The following is a 23,523-nucleotide window of genomic DNA, read 5'->3' on the forward strand; positions in this document are numbered from 1 at the left end:
GCAAGCAACAGAAATGGGCTGCGAAATCTACAAGACGCGCATCTATATCGCCCTGCTTGTTGACGCATGCGCACAGCTAATGTAGAGCAAAGGTCTTTGGGAGTGGGTTTGAGGCACTTTTTTTAAGTCATCTTTAGTGCTGTATTGTACAGTGTGTTCCTCATCCTCTAAATGACTGAGAGGACAAATCACTTACTATAACCTTTAATTACACAATTTAATTGGTTATCAGTAGACTACTAAAGCGAAAAAAGGGGTATATTTCGTTTGTACAGGATATACAATAAGTTAAAGTAGCCTACAAATAATCAAATCATCAAAAATCATACTACTTTTGACCTATTTTTATTCTGAAATGTGTGAACTATGACCGTTTACATTTTAGGCAGGTTTATGCTTGTCAGACCATCTTGAAGCTCAGCCTAAGCAAACCATCTTTAGGCTGGTTTAAGATCATTTTAGCAGGGTGCTGAAACAAAAATAATAAACTGCCTTGCTCATTTGGACTATGGCTCCATCTAGTGGTGTATAACGATTGAAACGAACACTGTGTTTTCATGTTCAGATTTCATATGGTTGTAGGATGTGATTTAGCTAAACTGATCTACAGTAAATGTCCCAAAACACCACTTTGTTAAATAAAGTTAACCATTACTGCAATGTTTATTTGTTTCTTGCATATTTATTATGTTGTTGTTGTTTTTTAAATAAAGTTTTGAATTAATTTATTTGCTTAAAATACACTCTAAAACTACCCATGTGTAACCCCTTCTATTCGAACTGCCTGCTCTAAGTGGGACTTGAACCCGGGTCCGCTACATGGGAGGCAGGCACTCTAACAAGGAGGCGAAATACTGCAGTCTCTAGCATCAGTTGCTAGAGCGCCTCTTGAGATCAGGGGAGTGAGGTTTACATGCACAGCTCTTACTAGCCTATGTCTGTTACACATGCTCGTTAGATGATCTCTCATTCTGGGTTTTAAGGTAGGGTAGGCAATTTCGGAATGGCTAGCAATAGCAAGTTAGCTATAAAGGCATGAGATCCTACCCACCCTTAAGAGGGCTGTCCAAAACACATGAACACGCACAGCAGAGTCTGCAAAGCGTTGCAAAAGAGGGCGTTAAATTACCTCATGTCTCAAAGCACATAACATTACAATAATAATGAACGTAAACAACTTAGAGTACTCTTAAGCCCGGAACACACTAAGCCGGCGGTCGGCCGTCAGGCATTTTTACTCAGAGTGTTCCGCACCGTCGGCTAAAGTTGGTCCTCATCGGCTTTTTTTCAGCATGTTGAATCGGCGTCGGAGCTTGTTGGTCAGTCGGGCCATCTGATCATTCTGATTGGCTGTTCAGCTACTGCCACCTGCTGGGACGGAAAGGCATTTCTTCTTACGCAGGTGCAGAATGGACGTGCTACTTGGCCGTCGGGTGTTGAGCGTCGGTTTGGTGTGTCAAGGCAACTTTGGACCCAGACGCTGCCGACGTGAGCCAACCCCACAGTCTGCTTTCGTCACCACTAGTTCATCGGTGTCGGCTTGGTGTGTTCTGGGCTTTACTTGTACCATCTGACTGCTGCAGATTAATTTCAGCGTTGATACTGTTGACATAGAAATGCATAAATCCGTGTCTGAGGACATGAACAGCTCCGGGTAGAACGTCACGGGTTGCCATCTCATAATTATGCTTATGAAACGGTGTGAACGCAGCACAAGCTCGTTGTTTTGGTTCAGGAGAAACTGTAAAAGGTGGCTTCTGTTTGTTTACGGCACTCGGTGACTGTGTCTACCAGCAGGGTGCATGGTGGTATGGAAATACATAGGGTACAACGGGGCTAAAGGCACACCTTAAGAAAAATTGTGCTTTTCACTACTCTCAAAGTATATGATTGCAGGAAAATATATGTTTGCATTGAACATTGATGGAGCAACATATTTTCTGTGAAAAAAAATTAAATAAAGTGGTTAATTTTGTTTAAAAAATCTTATAAATGTAAGAGGTGGTGAGGGGGCCTTTTACCCCACACATGGGGTAAAAGGCACACAGTATTCATACAAATATTTTAGATAAAATAATATGTTTTTAATAATGACTCGGTTAATACTTGTTTAAAAGAATCACTTTAGCAAAGTTTGTACTATTTTCTGTTTATTTTGATAAATAAAAGAATTCATTTTTATTTTAAATTATTTTAAAAAGTAAAGATTCTGAAAGCATTGAAGGAGATCCCATAATAGCCTATTTATTATAGATTTACAGTAGTAACAATAAATGATATGTTATTATGATATGATTAATATATTTTAAAATATGATTGTTTCATAAATATGGGTATTATCTCTAAGATGGATACACAATTTGATATATGATATTTTCTAAGTGAATTTAACCATGTCATGTTAAGAAATGGAAAAGTTAGCCAGCTATTCATTACCATGTTAATTATTTTGCCTTTTGCCCCAACAGCAGGGGCGCTTTTTACCCCAAATACCATACTTTTACATATTCACCCGTTGTTGAAAAAGTGTTGCTTGAATTACCTTGAACAAAACCATTAAAGTAAAATCATTAAGAAGACCTTTGTCTGAAAATACAAACATTAATTTAATGGATTCTTATTTGCTACTTAAATCAACAACATTTAAAAAAAACATCAAACATTAGATCAAACTACCTCAGAATAAACTTTGCATTGCTGCCCGCGATCGCATCAAAGATCAGACAAATTTGCATGTGCGTCTTGAAAAGCGGATATTTAGGGTAGTGCTGCGGCAAGTTTTTGTGCCATCTAGTGGTTTAGAGAAAAATAAAATCAAAGGCGCCTTTTGCCCCGCGGCGCCTTTAGCCCCATTGTACCCTATGTTGACAGGCAGGTAGGACATCACATCATTGTATTGGGACCGAATGCAATGATTGGATGAACATTTTTTGGTCCTGAGACTTCCACACAAGACGTTATAATATTTAGACCACTTCTATTATTGATTTCTGTCAGGATGTGAAGAGTGTTTCAACCATAGACTGTAAAAAAAGATGGACGCTGTGACGCCGCTTCCTTCCATTGTAATGAACTGAATCCAAAACGTTACACAAAAATGTCAAAAAAAAAAAAGTTTGGAGCCTGGGCATGAGCAGAAGGAATCGTCAGTGGAGCCCGGAGGCGGAGTCGCGGTATCAAACTTCCGCCCAGACGACTGCGTCATCATTGATGTATTTTAAATAGGCTATATAAATTATACACAATTTAAAATTCTACCCATAAAATAATAGGCTATTCTGTTTCTAGAGCAATAATATTTTTGAAACAGCAAATTCAGTAGATAAACTCTATGTAATATGCCACTAGAAACAACTCTAAAATGTCATAAACGGTTGTGCCATTTTAAATAAAGTTAAACTAACATTACAGGAGATCGATTGCTGTAATTAGAGTACGCTATCATTAGTTTTATCTTGCTAATTATTATTTTATACCCATAAAAATAATTAGTAACTGCCAGATAACGATCACCTGCTTTTTCCCGACATGGTTAACGTTAGGTGTGTTATCTTAACTAATAACATTTATTAATTAGCTTATAAAGCCCACATTTAACATTACCGAGAAAAGCTCAGTGATCCGTCAGATCCTGTAGGTCGGTTAGTACAGTTTACTGCTGAACATCTTCTTTTGTCGATGTGAAATAACACAGAAATCGAAAATTAATAGTTAGTTATATATCTTCAATCTCCCCTCGAAGCTCCGACAGTCCTCAGACAAAATGTCAATCAACTGTGAATCATGACGACACACCCCATTTCTATAGCACCAAATTACTAGCTAAAATCAAACTTAACACAAAAACGAACAATTGAATATATATCAGCGTGATAATAACTACCTCAATTGACCAAAACCATCTTTCGGAAAATTTTATTTGAAGCAAAATTTATTTTTATGTTTTGACTTAAGTCTCATTCGTCTGCATTGAGAGGGCGAGGTTTATGACCTGTACTGCATCCAACCACCAGGGGGCGATCAAAGAGCCCGCAGCTTCACTTTTCAGGACATATGAGGCACACCCGGTTTCAACCTGTATAACAAACAAATTGCCTACCCTACCTTTAAAGGGGATTGGGGCACTTTTTAAACTAGCTGGTGAGAAACTTAACTAGACCATATGCTACTAACACAAGAAGAGACCAATAAAGCATATTAGGCTGGTTCAAGCTGGGGATTTATTCTCAGCAAGGTTAGATTATGCTTATTGGTTCTTGGTTAACCTGGTTTAAAGGGTTAGTTCACCCAAAAATGAAAATAATGTCATTTATTACTCACCCTCATGCCATTCCACACCCGTAAAACCTTTATTAATCTTCAGAACAAAAAATTGAAAATATTTTGATGAAATCCGATGGCTCAGTGAGGCCTCCATAGCCAGCAATGACATTTCCTCTCTCAATATCCATTAATGTAATAAAAACATATTTAAATCAGTTAATGTGAGTACAGTGGTTCAATATTAATATTACAAAGCGACGAGAATATTTTTGGTGCGCCAAAAAACAAAACAAAATAAAGACTTATATACTGATGGCCGATTTCAAAACACTGCTTCAGGAAGATTCAGACCGTTATGAATCAGTGTGTCGAATCATGATTCGAATCGCGTGTCAAACCGCCAAACTACTGAAATCACGTGACTTTGGCGCTCAGAACCGCTGATTCAACGCTCCGAATCTTCCTGAAGCAGTGTTTTGAAATCGGCCATCACTATATAATAAGTCGTTATTTTGTTTTTTTTCTCGTGGCTTTATAATATTAATATTGAACCATTGTACTCACATGAACTGATTTAAATATGTTTTTAGTACCTTTAATGGATCTTGAGAGAGGAAATGTCATTGCTATGCAGGCCTCACTGAGCCATCGGATTTCAACAAAAACATCTTAATTTGCGTTCTGAAGATTATTGAAGGTCTTACGGGTGTAAAACGGCAGGGGGTGAGTAATTAATGACATAATTTTCATTTTTGGGTGAACTAACCCTTTAAGAACCCAATGTTTACATTTGTACGTCGTCAATGCAATATAATATCCGCTGGGTGGCACTGTTGTCGTGTATTAATTTATTTCTATATTGACAGCGTTTGGAAGGGGAGAGCGAGGTGGGATCTTTTAGTTATCTCGAGGTTGCAAGGCGGTGTTTGAGCATCTGCCTTCTCTGAAAAATGTAGGCCATTAGCCTTCAATTTTGCCAACAGTTTCGCTGCATTTCTAAATGGTCGCATCGTATAATCTCAGACATGTTTTAAATCAAGGGCCGTATTAAAGCGGGTGGCAGATTGTGTACATCAGCAGTGATACAGCATATTTACAGTGGACAGCAGCATCCACACTGGGAGCAGGTAGGAAGTGTCACACACCGGGTGCATGTTTCTCATCCTCACATAACCGTCAGGTTTCATATGTGCATTTTGTTGTAATGGCGCGCTGTGTTTCATGCTTTATGCTTGATGACTTCATAATAGCATATGAGTTATGACGTCATTGTGCTTCTCTTGGTACCCACTGTTAGCAATAGCCACGCTGACATAATTTGTATGTCCAAATGTATCATTATATCTGTGAAGTATAACTGGATTTTCAATAATTGTTTATTCTGTAAGTCTCAGTAATCGAATCTGCTTGTGTCATAACAGCAAAATTAGCATTATGATACATGATATTCAACCTAATGTAGCATTATGTATACCAACCTTATGTATAGCACTTCATAAATGTGACGTTTGCATGAAAATTTGCATTAAAAATGTATGTTTTTATTTTTTTAAATTATTTTATGTATGTCCCCCTAATGCATTTCCATTTTGTTTTATGCCATTTATGGAATTTTAATTAAGCTTTAATAATAATAAAAAAAATCACCCCACAATTTGATATTGTTTTGTTTTTATTACCACTCCATTTCATCACATTTATGCATTTATCATTAGTTAAGCTTAGGTACGCTTTTAGTTAAAAGGCTTAATTTGTGATGTAATCAAAAATGATATTAAGAAATATTATTCATGGGTCCTAGTATAGGCCACACCCTATAAACAATAGTATTTATTTTATTTTTGCTGTATTAGAGGATCAAACTAGGTTTCAAATGCCTCATAAATATTTATAATAAGTTTTTCATCATGATTTTATTAGATTACAAGGATAAAACACAAATGTTCCTAATTGTAACTGTGATTTTCACTGCAGCAGTGAATGTTTAACAATTGCCTTTACTGAACAAAGAGTCTAAAAATAGTTCTACCTACTGTAGTCTCCATACGCCCTGCTTACACCGGGACAGATGTGCAAAACTGTGGGTCTGTGGTGTAATTATTGTGTCGCAGGACAAAATGGCTGATAAGAGTGACCTAAAAGCCGAACTTGAGCGCAAGAAACAGCGCCTTGCACAAATCAGAGAGGAAAAAAAGAGAAAGGAGGAAGAAAAAAAGAAGAAAGAGGTGAGATGACATTTTAATGAGACTCATTCAGACTGTGGTAAGAATAGAACATAACATACTGTATGTGTGTATTTGCAAACGTGGACAGTCAGAGACACAACAGAAAGCGGAAGCTGCTCCCGAGGACTCGGATTTGGACCGCAAGCGCAGGGAGACGGAGGCCCTCCTCCAGAGCATTGGAATCTCACCCGAACCTCCATTAGGTACAGTACACAGACCACTGGACCGCACTGAAATATCCATCTGCACCGCAGTCAGCTCACTCAACAATGCCTGCCTCCAAAAACCCATCAGAAAGTTGCCTTTTTACCTTTGCCAAGATCAGGCTGTGTTGTACTCTGGGTTTCTTCATGGCTTTGAATGGGACTTCATCCAAACCCCTTATTCTGTAGGCTTTTCCCAGTTTTTTTGCCTCTTGGATTTTGCATTTTAGCCCTTTATACCACACTGTATTACTAAAACTGTCAAAATGGTTTTGTAATGGGTAATGTAATTTCTAAGGCTAGATTTTTTCATCCACTCAGCAGGTCACAAAGACATTACCTAATGGAAACATGAGGAAGAAACTAAGAAATTTAACTTGTTATTGGTCTGTATTATCTCACCCCTGTGTTTGTGGGTCATTGTAATCCCTTTCTCTGCTACTATCGCCATCTAGTGCAGAGCCTTGTACATTACAAACATGGACTCCATACTCACAACATTGCCTTTTTAATGAAATCTAATTGTGTATAGACTGTAGTTCAGTATAAATTTTCTAACATTGTTTAAAAAGTGGCTGGTTCATTTTTGAAATGATGATTTAATAATCTTTTTGTCTCTAAATAGTGCCGACACCAATGTCCCCATCAAGTCTATGAGCACCCCCAGCGAGACGGGCAGCCAGGACTCTGTGGATGGAGCAGCAGCTGGAAGGTATTTAACCAACCTAAATATATAAAAAGCATTTATCTAGAGATAAATCATTTATGTTTTTACAGTATTTTAGAAACAAACACAATTTCTCCTATAATCAATAACAATCCATTGTATCCATTCAATCCTATTTTTAATTAATTATATACACTACTGTTCAGAGGTTTGGGTTTGGTAAAAAATTATTTTATTGTTTTGAAATAAGTCACCAAGTAACCAAATGCTCACCGAGGCTGCTTTTATTTAATAAAAAATACAGTAAAAACAGCAATATTATGAAATATTATTACAATTTAAAATAACTGTTTTAATATATTTTTTAATATATTTTCAAATGTAATTGATTCCTGTGATGGCAAATTTTTAGCATCATTATATGATGTGCTGATTTGCTGCTCAAGAAACATTCCTTATTATTATTATTATTATTATTATTATTATCAAATTTGCTTAATATTTTTGTGGAAACCTTGATACAATTTTTTCAGGATCTATGATGGATTTAAAGTTCAAAAGAACAGCTTTTATTAGAAATTGTAAATTTATGTAACAATATAAAAGTCTTTACTGTAATTTTTAAAAAATCTTTTTAATGTGTCCTTGCAGAATAAAAGTATTAATTTCTTTAAAAAAACCTTACTGACCCCAAACTTTTGAATGATAATGTAATATAAAAAAAAATAAATATATATAAATAAAATATATATATATATATATATTTTATAATAATTGTATTAATTTTATAATGTGGAACATCCAGGAACATTAAATAAAAATTTAAATGCCATTTTAGAAATCAAATGTTCTATTCTTTATTTTACAAAAACTAGAAGCGTTTTGATGTTAATGGCTTGTGTTTACGCATTTATGTAACACAAGTGTGTCATGTTTCTCTGTCTTTTTATATTGGATCAACAGATATAGGTAAGAATCAATGTCTGTGGTTCCTGTTGTGTGTTTCATTTAGTGCTCATTTCTGATTTTCCACTTCACCTGTCAGTTTGTCTAGGTATAAAACCTAATCTCACCGGTACTGAAATGAAGAGTTTATGAAAATGCCTGATCAATTTAATGTGAAAGAAATATTTGTAATATAAAGTGATCGATTTTACCATAAGCACCAAAAATAACAACCAAGAGTGTATCAGTGACGGTAGCGGTGAGGGTTGTTAACAGTCTCATTTTTCTTTCTCTGAAATATAGACCGATAGCTGCAGTCATGTGGAAAGGGGAACTGCTGCTCTGGCCTGTAATTAAGCCTGCGTAATGCAGATGTGCAGCACGTTTGACACATGATGTGTGCGTTTGTCCCTGTCATCGCTCCCTGCAGGGGGCTCGACTCGGCTAACAGTCACTAGACTGAAGTGATATTTCCAAGACTTCATCTTCAGCTATACAGGACCGTTGCCTCATGATAGTCAGAGGGTTTTTGTGAGTTGTTTTTGCTGCGAGGTCAGGACTGTGTGTTGTAATGGTGTCCCGCTCTAGGTCCATTCACACCAAGAACTATAACTATAGAGATAAGTATTAGCGCCCACATCGGCGGACGATATAGTTCTGTTTATTCTAAGCGTTCGCTGTTTATTTGTCAGAATAGAAGCAGAATAGATTATAATTGTCTGTCAGTTAGAACTGCACGATTAATCATTAAAAGACCGCAATCTCATTCAAACACTCACCCCCGCGATCTTATTCCTAAATGACAGCGAATAACCTTTGACATGTACAATCACAACGAACATTTAAATCTGCGTTGGCGCTGAGCCAGAGAAAGCAGTTGTCATGTAAATGTATGAAACCGCTTTTCAACAACACACTATCATTATCACAGAAGCACTGGGATAAACGTTTATAGTTCAGATATAAACACTGATGTCTACGGTAGCAGTCAAAATAGAGTAAATCACCTTTTGAAAGTAACTTGATGCTTCAAATAAAGATTGTATCAATTACATCTTTACACCAGTAGGTGGTGACAAGTGACTGTTAAAAAAATGTATAGTCTTTGAATCATTCATTCAAGAGATTAGTTCAAAAACACTAAAGGGCTGTTTACACAACACCATTTTCAACTAAAAACAAAACTTTTTATGCGTTCATTTACATGAAAACGGCATTTTGGGGGCCTGAAAACACAAACTTTTGAGAACGGGTTTCAAAGTGCATGTTTTTGAAAATGATACCGTTATCGTCTCCGTGTAAACTACAAAAACACGAATTTGCGCGTGCATATTACATGTTCAGTCTACAGGCATGTATTTCTTTACAAAGTGACATCGCCAACTACTGGCAGAATAATACAGCGTTTTTTGTCGTTTTCGCGGATCAGTGTGAACGGGATGTTTTTGACAATGGTGTTGTCTGTATACGAAAAATGCAAAGGAAAACTTTTCCATTTTTGGTACATCATTGTCATGTAAACGTACCCTGAGGCTGTGTTCGAAATTGCCCCCTGTATCCTCATTCAATCTTCCCTGCATTGGTCCACTTGAAGGAGTGAATGAAAACGAATGAGGGAATTCAGGCACTGAGTGTACCGGAAGGGCTGCCGCTTTTGCATAGTTTGTGCTTGCTGTTTAATAATCATTTGAAACTTGCAAAACGGCAGCTCCAGTAGTCAATGAAAAGATTCATCTTGAACTGTGTCGTGGAAACTATGTATAACCTTAATTAAACAATTTAATAATTAGTTAAAAAGGAATTTATACCTGTATGATATTACGCTGTACCCACATTGGACCAGCGGTTTGGAAAGTGGATGTGGGCGTGATCTTCTGGCGAGGCATGGGAATTCATTCGCCACGACTCTCAGTGCATTAAGGGTATTCTCTAGTCGTTGAGTGTACATCAGTTGTACACTCATTATTGAATTGAATGAGTGCACTTGGACACCACTACAAATGGCTGTTCCCTCAATTAGTGCTATTTCAAACAGCCAAATTCATCCAGTAATGAAAGAAGTGAAGTCTTTATGAGTGACTCATTCATTCAAACTGATTTATTCTTTTACATTTAGAAGGATTTTTAGAATTATATCTTTATCGTTATCATTACAGTCAATGTCCTTGGTGTGAACGGGCCTCAAGTGTCTCCATCTGCAACTCTTAACCTCTACCAGGTCAGGGATCAGTGGCATTAGTAAGAACAAAACAGACACACACAATGAAAGGTATGCATCCAAACAAAACCGTAACCCAGAATCTCATGAACCCCTTTGAAGGGGTTGTGTTCGCTCTGCTATTAAAGTCAAGGCACACTGTATTTTATTGGCAGCTGAAAAAAGCAGAGCAGTTTAGATCATTCCCCCCAGTGTGACTGCCTGATGCCTGCTGTTACCTTGAGCCTTGACTTCAACAATTCCTCTTGCATGGTTAAATTGGAGCCATTTGCAACGATGTGAATGACAATATAGTTTTTAAATGTCATCACTGGTAAAACAGAGTGTCAGTTTGACACGCTACCTCTCTGACTGTGTAAGTTTAGTGAAAAAAATTAATAGGCATGTTTGTGACTTGTACTGAAGGTTGAAGAAAAAAGTTTACAAGGTCAGCACCCTTTCATTACTTGTTCCGGTATATGATAAAAAATTCACGCTTTGCCTATAGGTTTTGTGAGTGCTGCTGACGCCGTAGGTCACGTGATAAATCCAACGTGGTGGATGTAGTACATCCGGCTTTCATTCATACATCACATGCCGTAGGTCACGTGATAAATCCAATGTGGTGGATGTAGTACATCCGGCTTTCATTCATACTTCACATGCCGTAGGTCACGTGATAAATCCAACGTGGTGGATGTAGTACATCCAGATTTCATTCATACTTCTCGCATTCATACTATATAGAACATACTTTCTCAAAATAAGTTCTTAACCAAATGTAGTACCTGGGCCCTGTCCCCAATGGGACTCACCTAAACACTCGCGGCCTTCATACAAGTCTGCACTTTCATGACGTAATGCTGCTTTGACTGATAGGGAGAAGACTGCTATGGAGCTCACTTCAGTGAGGGTTCGGGAAATGTGCACATCGAGGGGTGTGTATCGACCGCAAAGGGGTCGCTCGCATTCACTCTTCTGAAACCTTAAATGACAGTTAGGACACCCTACGGTCTCATGATCTCACCATCACACGCACATCGGCTATTGTACAGTAAGTCCACAAGACTGTAAGTGCAAATGAAGTGTGCCATTTAGGACAGAGCCCTACGCAGACATATGCGATTTTTGAATGCAAATGTCAAACAGCGAAGGAAAACGTGTTCATTTTTAATTCATTTAGATGAAGAAGAGACCGTTTTATTCTATGGACTGAAAAGTTTATAGAGGACAAAATGATGCACAAGAGTGGGACAAGCCATTAAACAGGTGGCGAACTATGTTCGACAAATCAGTGATACTGATATTGCAGTATGCATATGGGAATGTTAACCTAGGGTTAAGGAATGTACAGTTTCATGTCCAAAAAAAAAAAAAAAAATACATGGGACTACTGTGGAATTTTTTGTAAGGGTATTTATTTTATATTTTATTGTTTTTTGTTCACTTACACTGTAAACTAATGGAAGCTTGTTACCACCCTAAATAAAAAAAATACAAAAGGTAATTGCAACTTTTTTATAAGTTTATATCTCACAATTCTGACTTTATAAATTGCATTTCTGATTTTATATCACACAATTATGACTTTATAACTTGCATTTTTGACTTTATATCACACAATTATGACTATATCACGCAATTCTGATTTTATATCGCAATTATGACTTTATAACTCGCAATTCTTACTTTATATCACGCAATTATGACTTTATATCACACAATTATGACTTTATAACTCGCAATTCTGACTTTATAACTCACAATTGCGAGAAAAAAGTCAGAATTGTGAGATAAAAAGTCGCAATTACCTTTTTTATTTTTTTTTTATTTCATGGCGGAAACAAGCTTCCATAGTAAACACATCCCATATGTCCATCCCACCATTTAATATTGTAACCTAAGGAAGACCTGTTGAATGTTATCATATGCCCCATGCTATTTTAACATCATTTTAATATAATACATCTTCTACAGTGTCATGCATTCCAGTTCTACCATCCATTCTTTGGAAAGTGCATAAACATGAGTATCTTACATGTACATGATGCATAAACCTCCTCAGCATTGCTTTGAACTGCATCGCTATGTGTGCTGATTTGATTGGTCCTTTCTCACTGTTCTCCTGGCTTGCATGTGGCGTGTCGTTTGATGGCGTGTGCGCTATGATATTTATGTTTGTGTGTATGATGGTGTTGTTTCTGCTGAGGTTAATCTTGCATGTTTTCTCCCTCCTGTCCCCTGCGTGACACCCCCTGCCGCCCCCTCCAGGACCTTGCAGTGGGACACTGACCCCTCTGTTCTTCAACTGCAGGCTGACTCTGAGCTCGGGTATCTCCTCCTCTCTGTCTCTTTCTTTCTCTTTTTTACTCGAATCTGCTGAACTTTTATATGCATACACATACGCATTTACATGTGCATGTACAAACATTTTTCAACACACAGATGTGTACATGCATTTCTTTGGACACCTATTGGCTTTTTGTGCAGGGATATGTAAATGAATTCTTGAATTTGAATTGAGCAAACAGAATGCAAAATTGCAATTAGAATTTGAAAAAGGAAGTTGAATCAGGGCTGGAAATGTGGGTCCAGGGAGTGAATTTCAAGGGGTTCCAGACTTCCAGTTGAAAAAGTACTGGCTTTCCAACCTTTATTCACATAATAGCCTCCAAACGCTGTGCAAATTTCATAAATAAATATAGTGGGATTTCCTGCATCTACACTCTAAAAAATGCTGGGTTGTTTCAACCCAAATTTGGGTCAAAAATAGACAAACCCAACCACTGGGTTACATTTTTAAATAAAATTTTTAACCAAATGGTTGGGTTTATCCATATTTGACCCAAATTTGGGTTGAAACAACCCAGCATATGGTTAAAAATGATAAAATATGTCCCGTACTAGGGTCCTCCAGTGAATCTTGGCCATTTCTACCATTGAGTGATATTAAAATGAATTGAAATGCAAATAAAATTAATATTACTACTTTCCACAGCAAAGGTTATCAAGATAAGGTTTTCTTGACAAAGTCTTGTTTGATAGATTGACTGCATTTATTTGATCAAAAATAGAGCAAAAATACCAATATTGCGAAATATTATTACAATATTAAATATTATTACAATTTAAAAAGTTAAAAAGAACAGCATTTGTTTTGAAATATTAATCTTTTGTAACATTATAAATGTCTTTACTATAAATTTAATGCATCCTTGCTGAATAAAAGTATTAATTTCTTACAAAAAAAGTTGTATTGACCCCAAACCTTTCAACAGTAGTCTATATATTTCATCATATTCAGTAAATTAAGTTTTGTAAGTCATAAGACATTCAGTAAATCAGCTCTATAGAATATTTGATGGCATTGAGTATAGGAAAATATTTTTGTCTAATGACTTAAAAAGTCTTTGCCAATCAATGCATGTTAAAATAGTTTATAGGCATCATCTTATTATAGCTATAGACTGAAGTAAAAAAAAAATGTTTATTGTGAGCATAAAACTTTTGATAAATGGCTAAAGGCTCAGAAGAAACTGCTTAAAAAGCAAGAAAATGGAAATGTAGATTAATAATATATGGATTAATTTATAATATTGCAGAGTTTGTCTTGTTTTTGATTGTGTTCTTAGTAAGTACCTTCTAATTTCTAATTTAATGCTTTGTACATTGATAATCTACATTTACACATCTGTGTGTGTGTTTGTGTGCGTGTGTGTGTGGTATTTCACTGCTTTTGTACTGTAGTGTACCATTGTGTATGCAACTTTTTCTTTGTTCCTCTTGTTCTCCATCTTTCTCCTCATTTCTCCTTCTGGCTCGCTCCCTCTATCTCATTCCGCTTTCCTTTTAAGTTTGTCAGGTTCAAGTGTTTTCAGCTGGTCACTCTCCAGCTGTGTGCCTAGGGCTGTATGTGACAGTGATTGATGCCCCGTGCCATGTACTGAAAATGCTTTAAACATTACTTCTAGCAGTCAACCAGGGGTCATCCAAACTTACAATATGCTCATGGACCTGAATAATGAGCCCTATACAGCATATTAGTTGTAACAATGGATTTTGTCTTTGTGATGCACTGTATGTATTTTAATGTGCATGCGAGTGTGTGCGCACGTGCGTCAGGTTGCAGGACATTCATAGGCCGATTTCTCTCTCCCCAGACGCCGAACGCACAGATTGGGACCTTCTAAGATAACTCAGGTGGATTTCCTGCCCAGAGAGTTGGTGTCCTACTGTAAAGAGACTCAGACACCGCTAGCAGCTCATCAGTCTGAAGGTAGAGAGTTACAGTAATATTCTAGACGTTCTGCACTCTGCAGTGTTGAGGATGATACTTTGAAACTCTACTGTAGTTTGTGAAGCTGCTAATCATAATTTAAAGTGGTTCAATTACATTCAAGTAAAGAGGTTAGATACGCTGGAAACTACCAACAAAATAATTACATTGAAACTATTAAAATGGCAATGTCTCTTAAAATGTGGATTTGTGGTAATATAAGATGATATAATGAGGGTCTTATTTAACAGCACTGACAACTTGAACATATACAGTAGTGGCCAAAAGTGATGTCTGGAGAGGATATTTGTTTTTAATGACCCTATTAATGTCCTGATTTTTTAAATATTTTAAATATGAGGGAAGAACAAAACACTAACCTTGGTTAAGCTATTTATCTGACAAAAATAGTTGGCAAAAAAGGCAAATTACAGCTACAGGTTTTATTTTACTAAGCAAAAAAAAAAATGAGAAAAACAAAAAGCTCACAGGAAAAAGCATACATTGACTACAACATTAATATTAATATTTCATTGGTTCTCTCTTGTTTTTGCATGTATTCATAATTTCTTTGTATGACAGCCTGGCCAAAAATGATGTTTCACAATTTCGCAAGCTAAACTTTAACACATTTTTAATAATATTTGAATAATTTTGCCCACTACTTGTAGTGGAAATATTGATTAATTCCAGTAACACAAGTCTTTTGATTCCTTCAGCTAAAAACATTCATTTTTGTTCAATAATTTACAATAATTTAAAAGTGATTTTTATAATTGAGCACTTAATGATGAACGGCAGCATTTCACTACAAAAATATGTAAAATGCTGTTCTGTGCATTAATTCAAATGAATATGTGAATCATTTTTGAACTTACATGAACATTCTGAAGAACTGATTCACTGAAATGAATCTTTTTAGTGCCCGTGTGATTCAAGTTCTTTCAGCTGTGAAGCTGCGTGTATAATATAATGTGACCTACATGATCAAACTCAGGTCCTGTCTTAGACTGGTTCAGATCCTACTTAAGCAACAGGGAATACTATTTTACGCTGGGTACCTTCTCCTCCAGGTGTTACGTCATTTCTTGTGGTGTTCCTCAAGGCTCAATTTTGGGTCCTCTGTTATTTAACCTATACATGCTTCCTTTAGCTGGTGTAATTAACCAGTACAATATTTCATTTCACGAGTAGGCAGATGACATGCAACTCTATCTTCAATTCTAACAATTAAATTTAAACACTACTGGACTACATAGAGAGCATAAAATTGTGGATGTCCCAGAACTTTCTACAGCTAAACAAAGATAAGACAAAGGTACTTGTAATCGGTAATGGCGCACTGAAAGCAAATATTGCTCCACATCTTGACTCTCCATCACTAAAAGCCAGTAATCAGGCCAAGAACAAGGAATCATGTTTGACAGTGATCTCCGTTTTAAAAAAAAAACATGTTAGCATTATTCACCTCAGAAACATCTCCAAAGTACGTAACATTCTCTAGCTGATGACCTACGAACCATCAACTCGCTCTGCACTTTTTAAATATCTCAAAACACATTTATTCACTAGGGCATTTCCTTGATTTATTTTATTGATGCATTTTATTATCTTTTAATCTATTTATTTTCTAGTGTTTTAGGTTTTTAAAAGGTGCTATATACTTACTTACTTTATCACACTACACCGCTACTCATTTTGAAAAGAGCTGAGCTATTGTCACACTATTGAAAAATGTAGTTAGTAATAGCATTGCTTTTAGTTAGGTATTCCCCAACTCTTAGCTCTAACCACATGAACTGTGGGAGAAAAAAATAACGCTATTAATCAATTTAAGTTTTCCGGCCAACTACAGTTTGAGGTCATAACCTATGCTTAATTCAATTAAAAATGAATGTAATTAAAATATTTTTTCTGTTGTTTCATAAGCACCGTTTTAGAGTCAGAACTATAATTGCCTGTTGTGTGAAGTGGTATTTACTGTATGTAGCGCAAAATCAGACATTTAATTACAAATGTACATGTACTCGCCTTGTCAGTTACTGTTAAGATCTACAATAACTTATTTATGTAGGTTTATCTGTATTCAATCAAAATAGGCAATTTGGGATTTCATGGTAAAACAGCTTAGGACAAGCTCGGAAATTGAAACGGGCTGCTCAGTGAAGAGCTTTGATTTTCATCGCTGTCAGGTGGGCTGTCATCCTGACCGTCTGGTTCCGTTGAAGAGCTCCAAACCTGCGCAGATTAAGATTCATTTGACCAGCCGCGGCCTCCATTTCCTGAGAGGGGAGCTGGGGGGACGGCTTTTTTGAAAAGAGATGCCTGCCCATCAGTGGCTCTGCTTGAAACGGCAGAACAGTAATGGCATTGAGTCAGGCTTTAAGTGGATGCAGACGGGTAATTCAAGATGGCTTCTATCATCAGAACATCACTTGGAGTTGTGCCTGCATCTCTGCTGAGGGCTACCAGTTTACTTTTTGCTTTCTGTTGAGATTGTTGGGTCCGCTATCAGTTCATGTGCATGACATTTCAAAAGATTGGATGTTATATATGAATCCTTTGTAGAATCCATCTACATTTAAATAGTGATATACCTCCTTAAAGGCACAGTACACCAAAAAATGAAAATTCTATCATTATTCACCCTTGTGTTTGTTATAACATGATTGTCTGTCTTCTTTGCAACATAAATAAGATATTTTGAATAATGTAGGTAACCAAACCGTTTTGGTGACAAAACGAGAAGAGAGAGAGGGAAACACTGAGACATTTTTCAAAATATTTTTGAAAAAAATATTCAAAAATTTTCAACGATTCCTTTAAAGTCAGGACCTAATTATAATTTTTCATATATTTTATAGGATCATATTATATTATTATATTATCATATTATATTTCATATATTTTATATTATAATAATTACATTTTTTTGCTGGCCTGGGCAGGACAGTAGTTCAGATTTTTTCCTTGCCTTGTCAACATTTTGACCACATAAATAATGCTTCTTTTTGCATATTTATAAATATACACATATATATGTATATGTGTGTGTGTGTATATACATGTATGAAAAATCAAAAAAAAAATATTTGTTGTAAATTTTCTTTTTTGCTAAAAAAAAAAGTAAAATAAAATCACACAAACATACAATTAAGATTAATAATAAATTAATGAAAATGAAAAATTTATATTATATATAAGAATATTATATAATAATATATAAATTAATAATATGATATATGAGCAATATCACACTGGTAGCCATGCGAGATTTATTTATATATATATATATATATATATATATATATATATATATATATATATATATATATATATATATATACCATTTTTTTAGATTTTTCATTTGCAATTGTAACTTAAAATTATTGAAATGCATTTTTTTTGTATAATTTTATTATAATTTTTATTAGCAGAAAAGTACATTTACAACAAATAATTTATTAGATTTTTCATTTGCAGCATTAACTTGAAATTATACAGCTTAAATATGTTATTTAGAACCATAGTAATGTTATTTAGAATAGCAATATTCAAAAATTAAGCTTGCATGGCACAAAAAAAAAAAAAAAAAGATATAGTGACAGTAGCATTGGCCATCCTTACTGTTGAATCCATAATAAGTAGAACTCCTTTAAACGGTTAAATAGTAAACCCGTACCTCGTGTAGCACGAGACCGTATTAATAAAACTCCTCGAGTTGATTGATTTATGAAATGTGAAAGTGCTTAATCAAAGCCACTTTTGCTTGTTTGTAAAAGAATAATGTCAGGATATTTCTCCTTATTAGTTTAAGTGTGGTTCCTACCACAAAGACTTCTTGGCTTCTACAGTCGTTAACTCGACACAGCAGTCAGCGCCGAGCCGCTCTCTTCCACAAGTGCACTCTAATGTACTCCATTGGCTTCAATCATATTTGAAGCCAATCATATGTAAAGCGTCATATTTCAATTACATTTTTCAATTTATAGCCTTGTTAAAATGAAGCTCACATAGAGCCCGGCTAATTTGATTGCATCCCCCAGACTCGGGAGCCAGGCCTGGTATAAAATGCAGATGGTTTGAAAAGCACCCTAAACATCTCCATATGGACGGGACCCCCTAACAAGCGGCTTTTGGTGTATTTGCATAACATCGCTGGTAGTCGTGATGTGGAGCACATCTTTTGCTATTTGGTTTCCTCTTATTTGCAAGCGGCGCACAAAAAACGACACACAGGCTTTACCTCGCTTCTCTCATTCCCCTCGATCTCATCTTCTTTTTTTCCATCTGCATTTCGCGCCAGAATCCCTCCATCCTCGCACGGCTCCTTGATCCCTACGTTGGCAACAGCTGCTTGCCATGTGATTGGAGACTTCCTGTCATTATAACTGATGTGTTTTTATTCTTTCCACTTCCTTGAAGCCTGATCAGAATTAAAATTGCTAGTGGAATTTCCTGTCAAGGCAGGTCATTTATTCAGCAAGTGCAACCGCTGACAAGCCTTTGATTGGCCGTTGCCCTTAGCGCTCGCACTCTGTACAGTTTATTTGTTTTTTCCTCTCGGCCTACAGATGCAGGCTGGCCTCACAGCTGTCTGTAGGTACAGGTTGTCTGTGCAGGGGAGACCCTGCCCCTGTGAGACCTCTCACATGAGAAAGAGAGAGGAAGTTTTAATAGGTCTTTCCACCACCTGCTACAGCTTGCATTCTGTGTTTGTTCAGGCCGGTGCAGAGGTTTCGTCCGTTGATTGGTGAAACTAAACAGATGCCTTTTTTCCTTTTCTTTCTTTTAGTTGGGGGGAACCAAGAACCGCCCAGGTGTTAACCCCCCACCCCCAACCCCGAGACTGCACTATAACACTGTCATGAAGGCCAGCAGTGCCTGCAGAGACCCTTGTACCGGCAGCATCCAGCATGTAGTTTAAAGGAATAGTTCAGAATTAAAACACCCCCGTGTCATCCAAGATGTTTATGTCTTTCTTTCTTCAGTCAAAAAGAAATTAAGGTTTTTGAGGAAAAACATTCCAGGATTTTTCTCCATATAGTGACTTCAACAGGGTTCAACAGGTTTAAAGTCTAAATGTCAGCTTCAAAGAGCTCTACATGATCCCAGACGAGGAATAAGGGTCTTAACTAGTGAAACGATCGTCATTTTCTAAAATAAACATCAAATTTATATACTTTTTAACCACAAATGCTCATCTTGCACTAGCTCTGCAATGTGCTACGCATTGGAAAAGTCACGTGTGACGTAGGCGGAAGTACAACGGTAGGGCAAAAAACTTCAAAAACGCCCAACATTGTTTTGTTTTTTTTTTGTAAAGGCTGTTTGACTTAGTCTTTGCAAATTTGCTTTGTAAACACTTGCTCGGTACTTCCGCCTACATCACGCGTAACCTTTCCAACATGATTACGTAATGCATGGCGCATCTCAGAGCAGTGCAAGATGAGCATTTGTGGTTAAAAAGTATATAATTTTTTTTTTTTTTTTTTTTTTTTTAATGACTGATTGTTTCGGGATAAGACCCTTATTCCTCGTCTGGTATCGTGTAGAGCCCTTTGAAGCTGCACTGAAACTGCAATTTGGACCTTCAACCTGTTGAAAAAAAGTGACATGGTGCACCTTTAAAATAATCGTCTTTAACACTATAAATGTCTTTGATCAATTTATTGTATACGTTTTGAATAAAAGTGTTAATTTCTTTCAAAAATAAAACTGACCCCAAATTTTTGAACAGTATGTTCTTTCAATGTTGTTTAGGGTGCCATTGACTTTCATTGTATGGACAAAAACCTGACCCTTTAAAAATGTAGCAGTGCAGCCATCATCCTTTTATTCAAACCTGCAAGTCATTTGTTTCCTAAGTTCTTGTGCAAAAACAGAAATAAACCGCATGTTTTAGGATATTTAGAACATCAAAAACAAGAAATGTGAAATTAATGAGAAATATTTAGGATTCTGCATTATGTCTAGGTCACTAATCAGTCAAATTTGAGACACTAATCATGCAAACTCTTTTGTACAAAAGGTCAGAAGGTCATGCTTTCTCTAAAGTTTTTTTGCTAATATTTGATGTTTTTGGCTCAACACACTCAGTTGAAAAGTTCCTTGATGGATCCAAAAAGTGCTTGCCATGCGTTTTGTGTTCATGAGCTGGTTGTGATGTTTTGTTGACCCCAATTTAGCCTGTGATGCAGGTTTAGTCAAGTGCAGGTTCAGCCTGTGTGTTTCCAGCAGTATCTGATCCCTTAACAGATACAGTTTTATAAAGATTTTTGCTGGTGGTCAGGGAAAACCTAGCGGAAATGAATGCCAAACCTGTTAGCCAGTGGTTCATTTGTGGTTTAAAAGCCTTCCAGATCTCACCATCAGAGGCAAAAGACCTTAAAATGACATGACTGTGAAGCAACAGCACTGGATGTGTGTAGGATGTAGTCATGGCTCAGCAGGACCGGTCACTCAGGGGTTGTGACCCATCTGAACTTTTGACCCCTCTGAGAAGCCTATTCTCTCAAGCTGTAGTTTGTCTCACATCAATCTAAATGTGTGTGACTCTGTTTAGGGAAATTTAATTTAATGAACTGTTCGCTTCCGTCTCAGCTTTGCTGTAATGAATATAACTAGTGTGATATGTGTCCAGGTTCTTGTCTGTTGGTTGGTCGGAGATCTGTCTCTGCTAAGTGTGCATTGTTCTTCACTCAATTGAATTACTTGCCAATCACTGAACGCCATATTCAAGGCTCCAGTGGGCTCTTGGCGACATAATTTGTATTAAAGGACAGGCTTGTAATTCATAAAGGCTGATGGGAGTGGTTAGCAATGCAAAGGCATGGCTCATCCACTAGACAGTGCGTTAGTGGGTTCTGGGAAAGTTGGCTATCCAGTTATATATACTTTCCTCTGGTTCTTTGTCATTGTTGGTGTAACGTTTCACACTGCATATTCGGAGAAAATGACCCCTGAAAATTTGACATCCTTGAGTGGAGCAAAGGTAGTGATTAAATGTTAATCTGTAAAAACAGTTTATAAATGAACGCATTAGATCTTTTGAGTCACTCTAGTCTGAGAGGAAACAGTTTTTCATCCAAAGGGATAGTTCACCTAAAAGTGAAAATGTCATTATTTACTTATTCTCGTGTCATTTCAAAACTTTCTCAGGACACCAGTCTGCCATGCAATAAACAACAAAAATAAATAAAAATAGTAAATTCTCGCAACAGCAAACACTGCGTGAGCCATGATTGTGAATAGATTCTTTTTAATTAGTCAAAAGCTCAAATGATTCATGAAACTGCCTTGCACTCCCTAGGAACTTAGCTGTTTGAATCAGTGAATCTTTTTTAACTGTTATTGAGCTAAAAACTGACTCCCTTTATTGAACTGTGAGTCATTTTTGCGGTTATGTTCAGTTCAAAATGAACAGGGAACTGTTACTGTAATGTATACTTTAAGAAATTACTCTGTTTACTGACTAGTTGTCCATATGACAACATGTAATTAAAGATACGTATTCACAAATTTTATTTGTAATAAATAATGGTATAATAGTGGAAATGGATTTTTTTTTTTTTTAATAAAAAATGTAATTTGGTTTATAATTTTTTTTATTTTAAGAGCCTTTATTTGTATGATGACAATTTTTGGGTCAACTATTCCTTTAATCAAGGGTCTTTAAAAAAAAAAAAAGGACTACGCACCTCCACTCTCTTCCATTGTAGAAAAGTGATGCTGGTGTCATGAGAAATCAAGTCCCCCCCAGGAATAGGGTCTCCTTTAGGACCCAGGCAGTAATGCCTGATCAAATGTTGTCTCGACTAATTATAAGCCATTTCACTATTGTGTGATGTTTATTACATTAAGTGCACAGACAACATGCTTGAAATATAAAATTAATGTCTATGTATTGCATAATAAAACAAACTGGAAACACAACCATGCCTAAAATATGTATGTATATATTTTAAGGATAAGGATTGTTGCAACATACTATGTTCTGTAAAAGTAATTTGATATTAATTTTACACAATAATAGCAACGTGGTATAGTCAATAATATTACTATTATAATTTTTAATAAATTAATTGTAATTCTAAGTACACATAAACATCATTAATTTGAAACATGTAATTGGGAACTATATTGGAAGCAAAAAACATACCTAATATAATGTAAGCTAAACTAGCAGGCTAATCGGGTAGATGTATGCTATGGTAGTCCATAAGCTAACTAAAAAAAACTGTATGAATGAGAAATGCTTGATTTCACAACCTATAGCTTCAGTTATATACTAGTATATGAACGATGTAATTTAAAAGACATTATAATGTATTTTAAACGATCTAAATCATAACATGATTTTGCAGGAATTATAATCAGGAGCTAAAAATGCTACCCATTAAAAGACTGTTTAACCAATGGGATCACTCGGGGTCCTAAATGAGACCCAATTCCTGGGGGGACTCGATTTCTCACCACACCGCTAATGTCCCAATATGGCGCTGACATCTTGTACTGATTTGGGACCTGAGTCTTGCTCAGTAGGGAGCATGAAGTGGAGCTGTGCGCTATCAAGGCCCCGCCCACACTCCTGCAGAATCGTTTAGTATAGTTTACTGAAGAACAACTCATGTCGGTGTGAAATAAACAGTTATGGAAATGTAGAAATTAAAGTTAAAGCTCCAATCTCCTCCTGGAAATCCTAAAAAAAGACCATTGGTGCCTCAGTGACTACTTTGCTCGACGAA

At 36.3% G+C, this 23,523-nt stretch overlaps 1 protein-coding gene across 1 annotated transcript in view; it reads left to right on the top strand.

Moving 5' to 3' along the window:
- The first annotated feature begins 5,065 nt into the window (after positions 1-5,065).
- Positions 5,066-23,523, top strand: part of LOC125274987 (cytoplasmic dynein 1 intermediate chain 1) — an 85,622-nt gene continuing 67,164 nt past the window's right edge. Inside the window, 8 exon segments of the mRNA XM_048201590.1 lie at positions 5,066-5,390; positions 6,375-6,488; positions 6,577-6,691; positions 7,317-7,334; positions 7,337-7,403; positions 8,322-8,327; positions 12,772-12,831; positions 14,661-14,776. Of these exon segments, the coding sequence (XP_048057547.1) occupies positions 6,381-6,488; positions 6,577-6,691; positions 7,317-7,334; positions 7,337-7,403; positions 8,322-8,327; positions 12,772-12,831; positions 14,661-14,776 (490 nt within the window). The 5' untranslated portion in view covers positions 5,066-5,390; positions 6,375-6,380.

This window comes from Megalobrama amblycephala, linkage group LG9 (assembly GCF_018812025.1).
Source record: "Megalobrama amblycephala isolate DHTTF-2021 linkage group LG9, ASM1881202v1, whole genome shotgun sequence".
Taxonomy (NCBI): Eukaryota; Metazoa; Chordata; class Actinopteri; order Cypriniformes; family Xenocyprididae; genus Megalobrama; species Megalobrama amblycephala.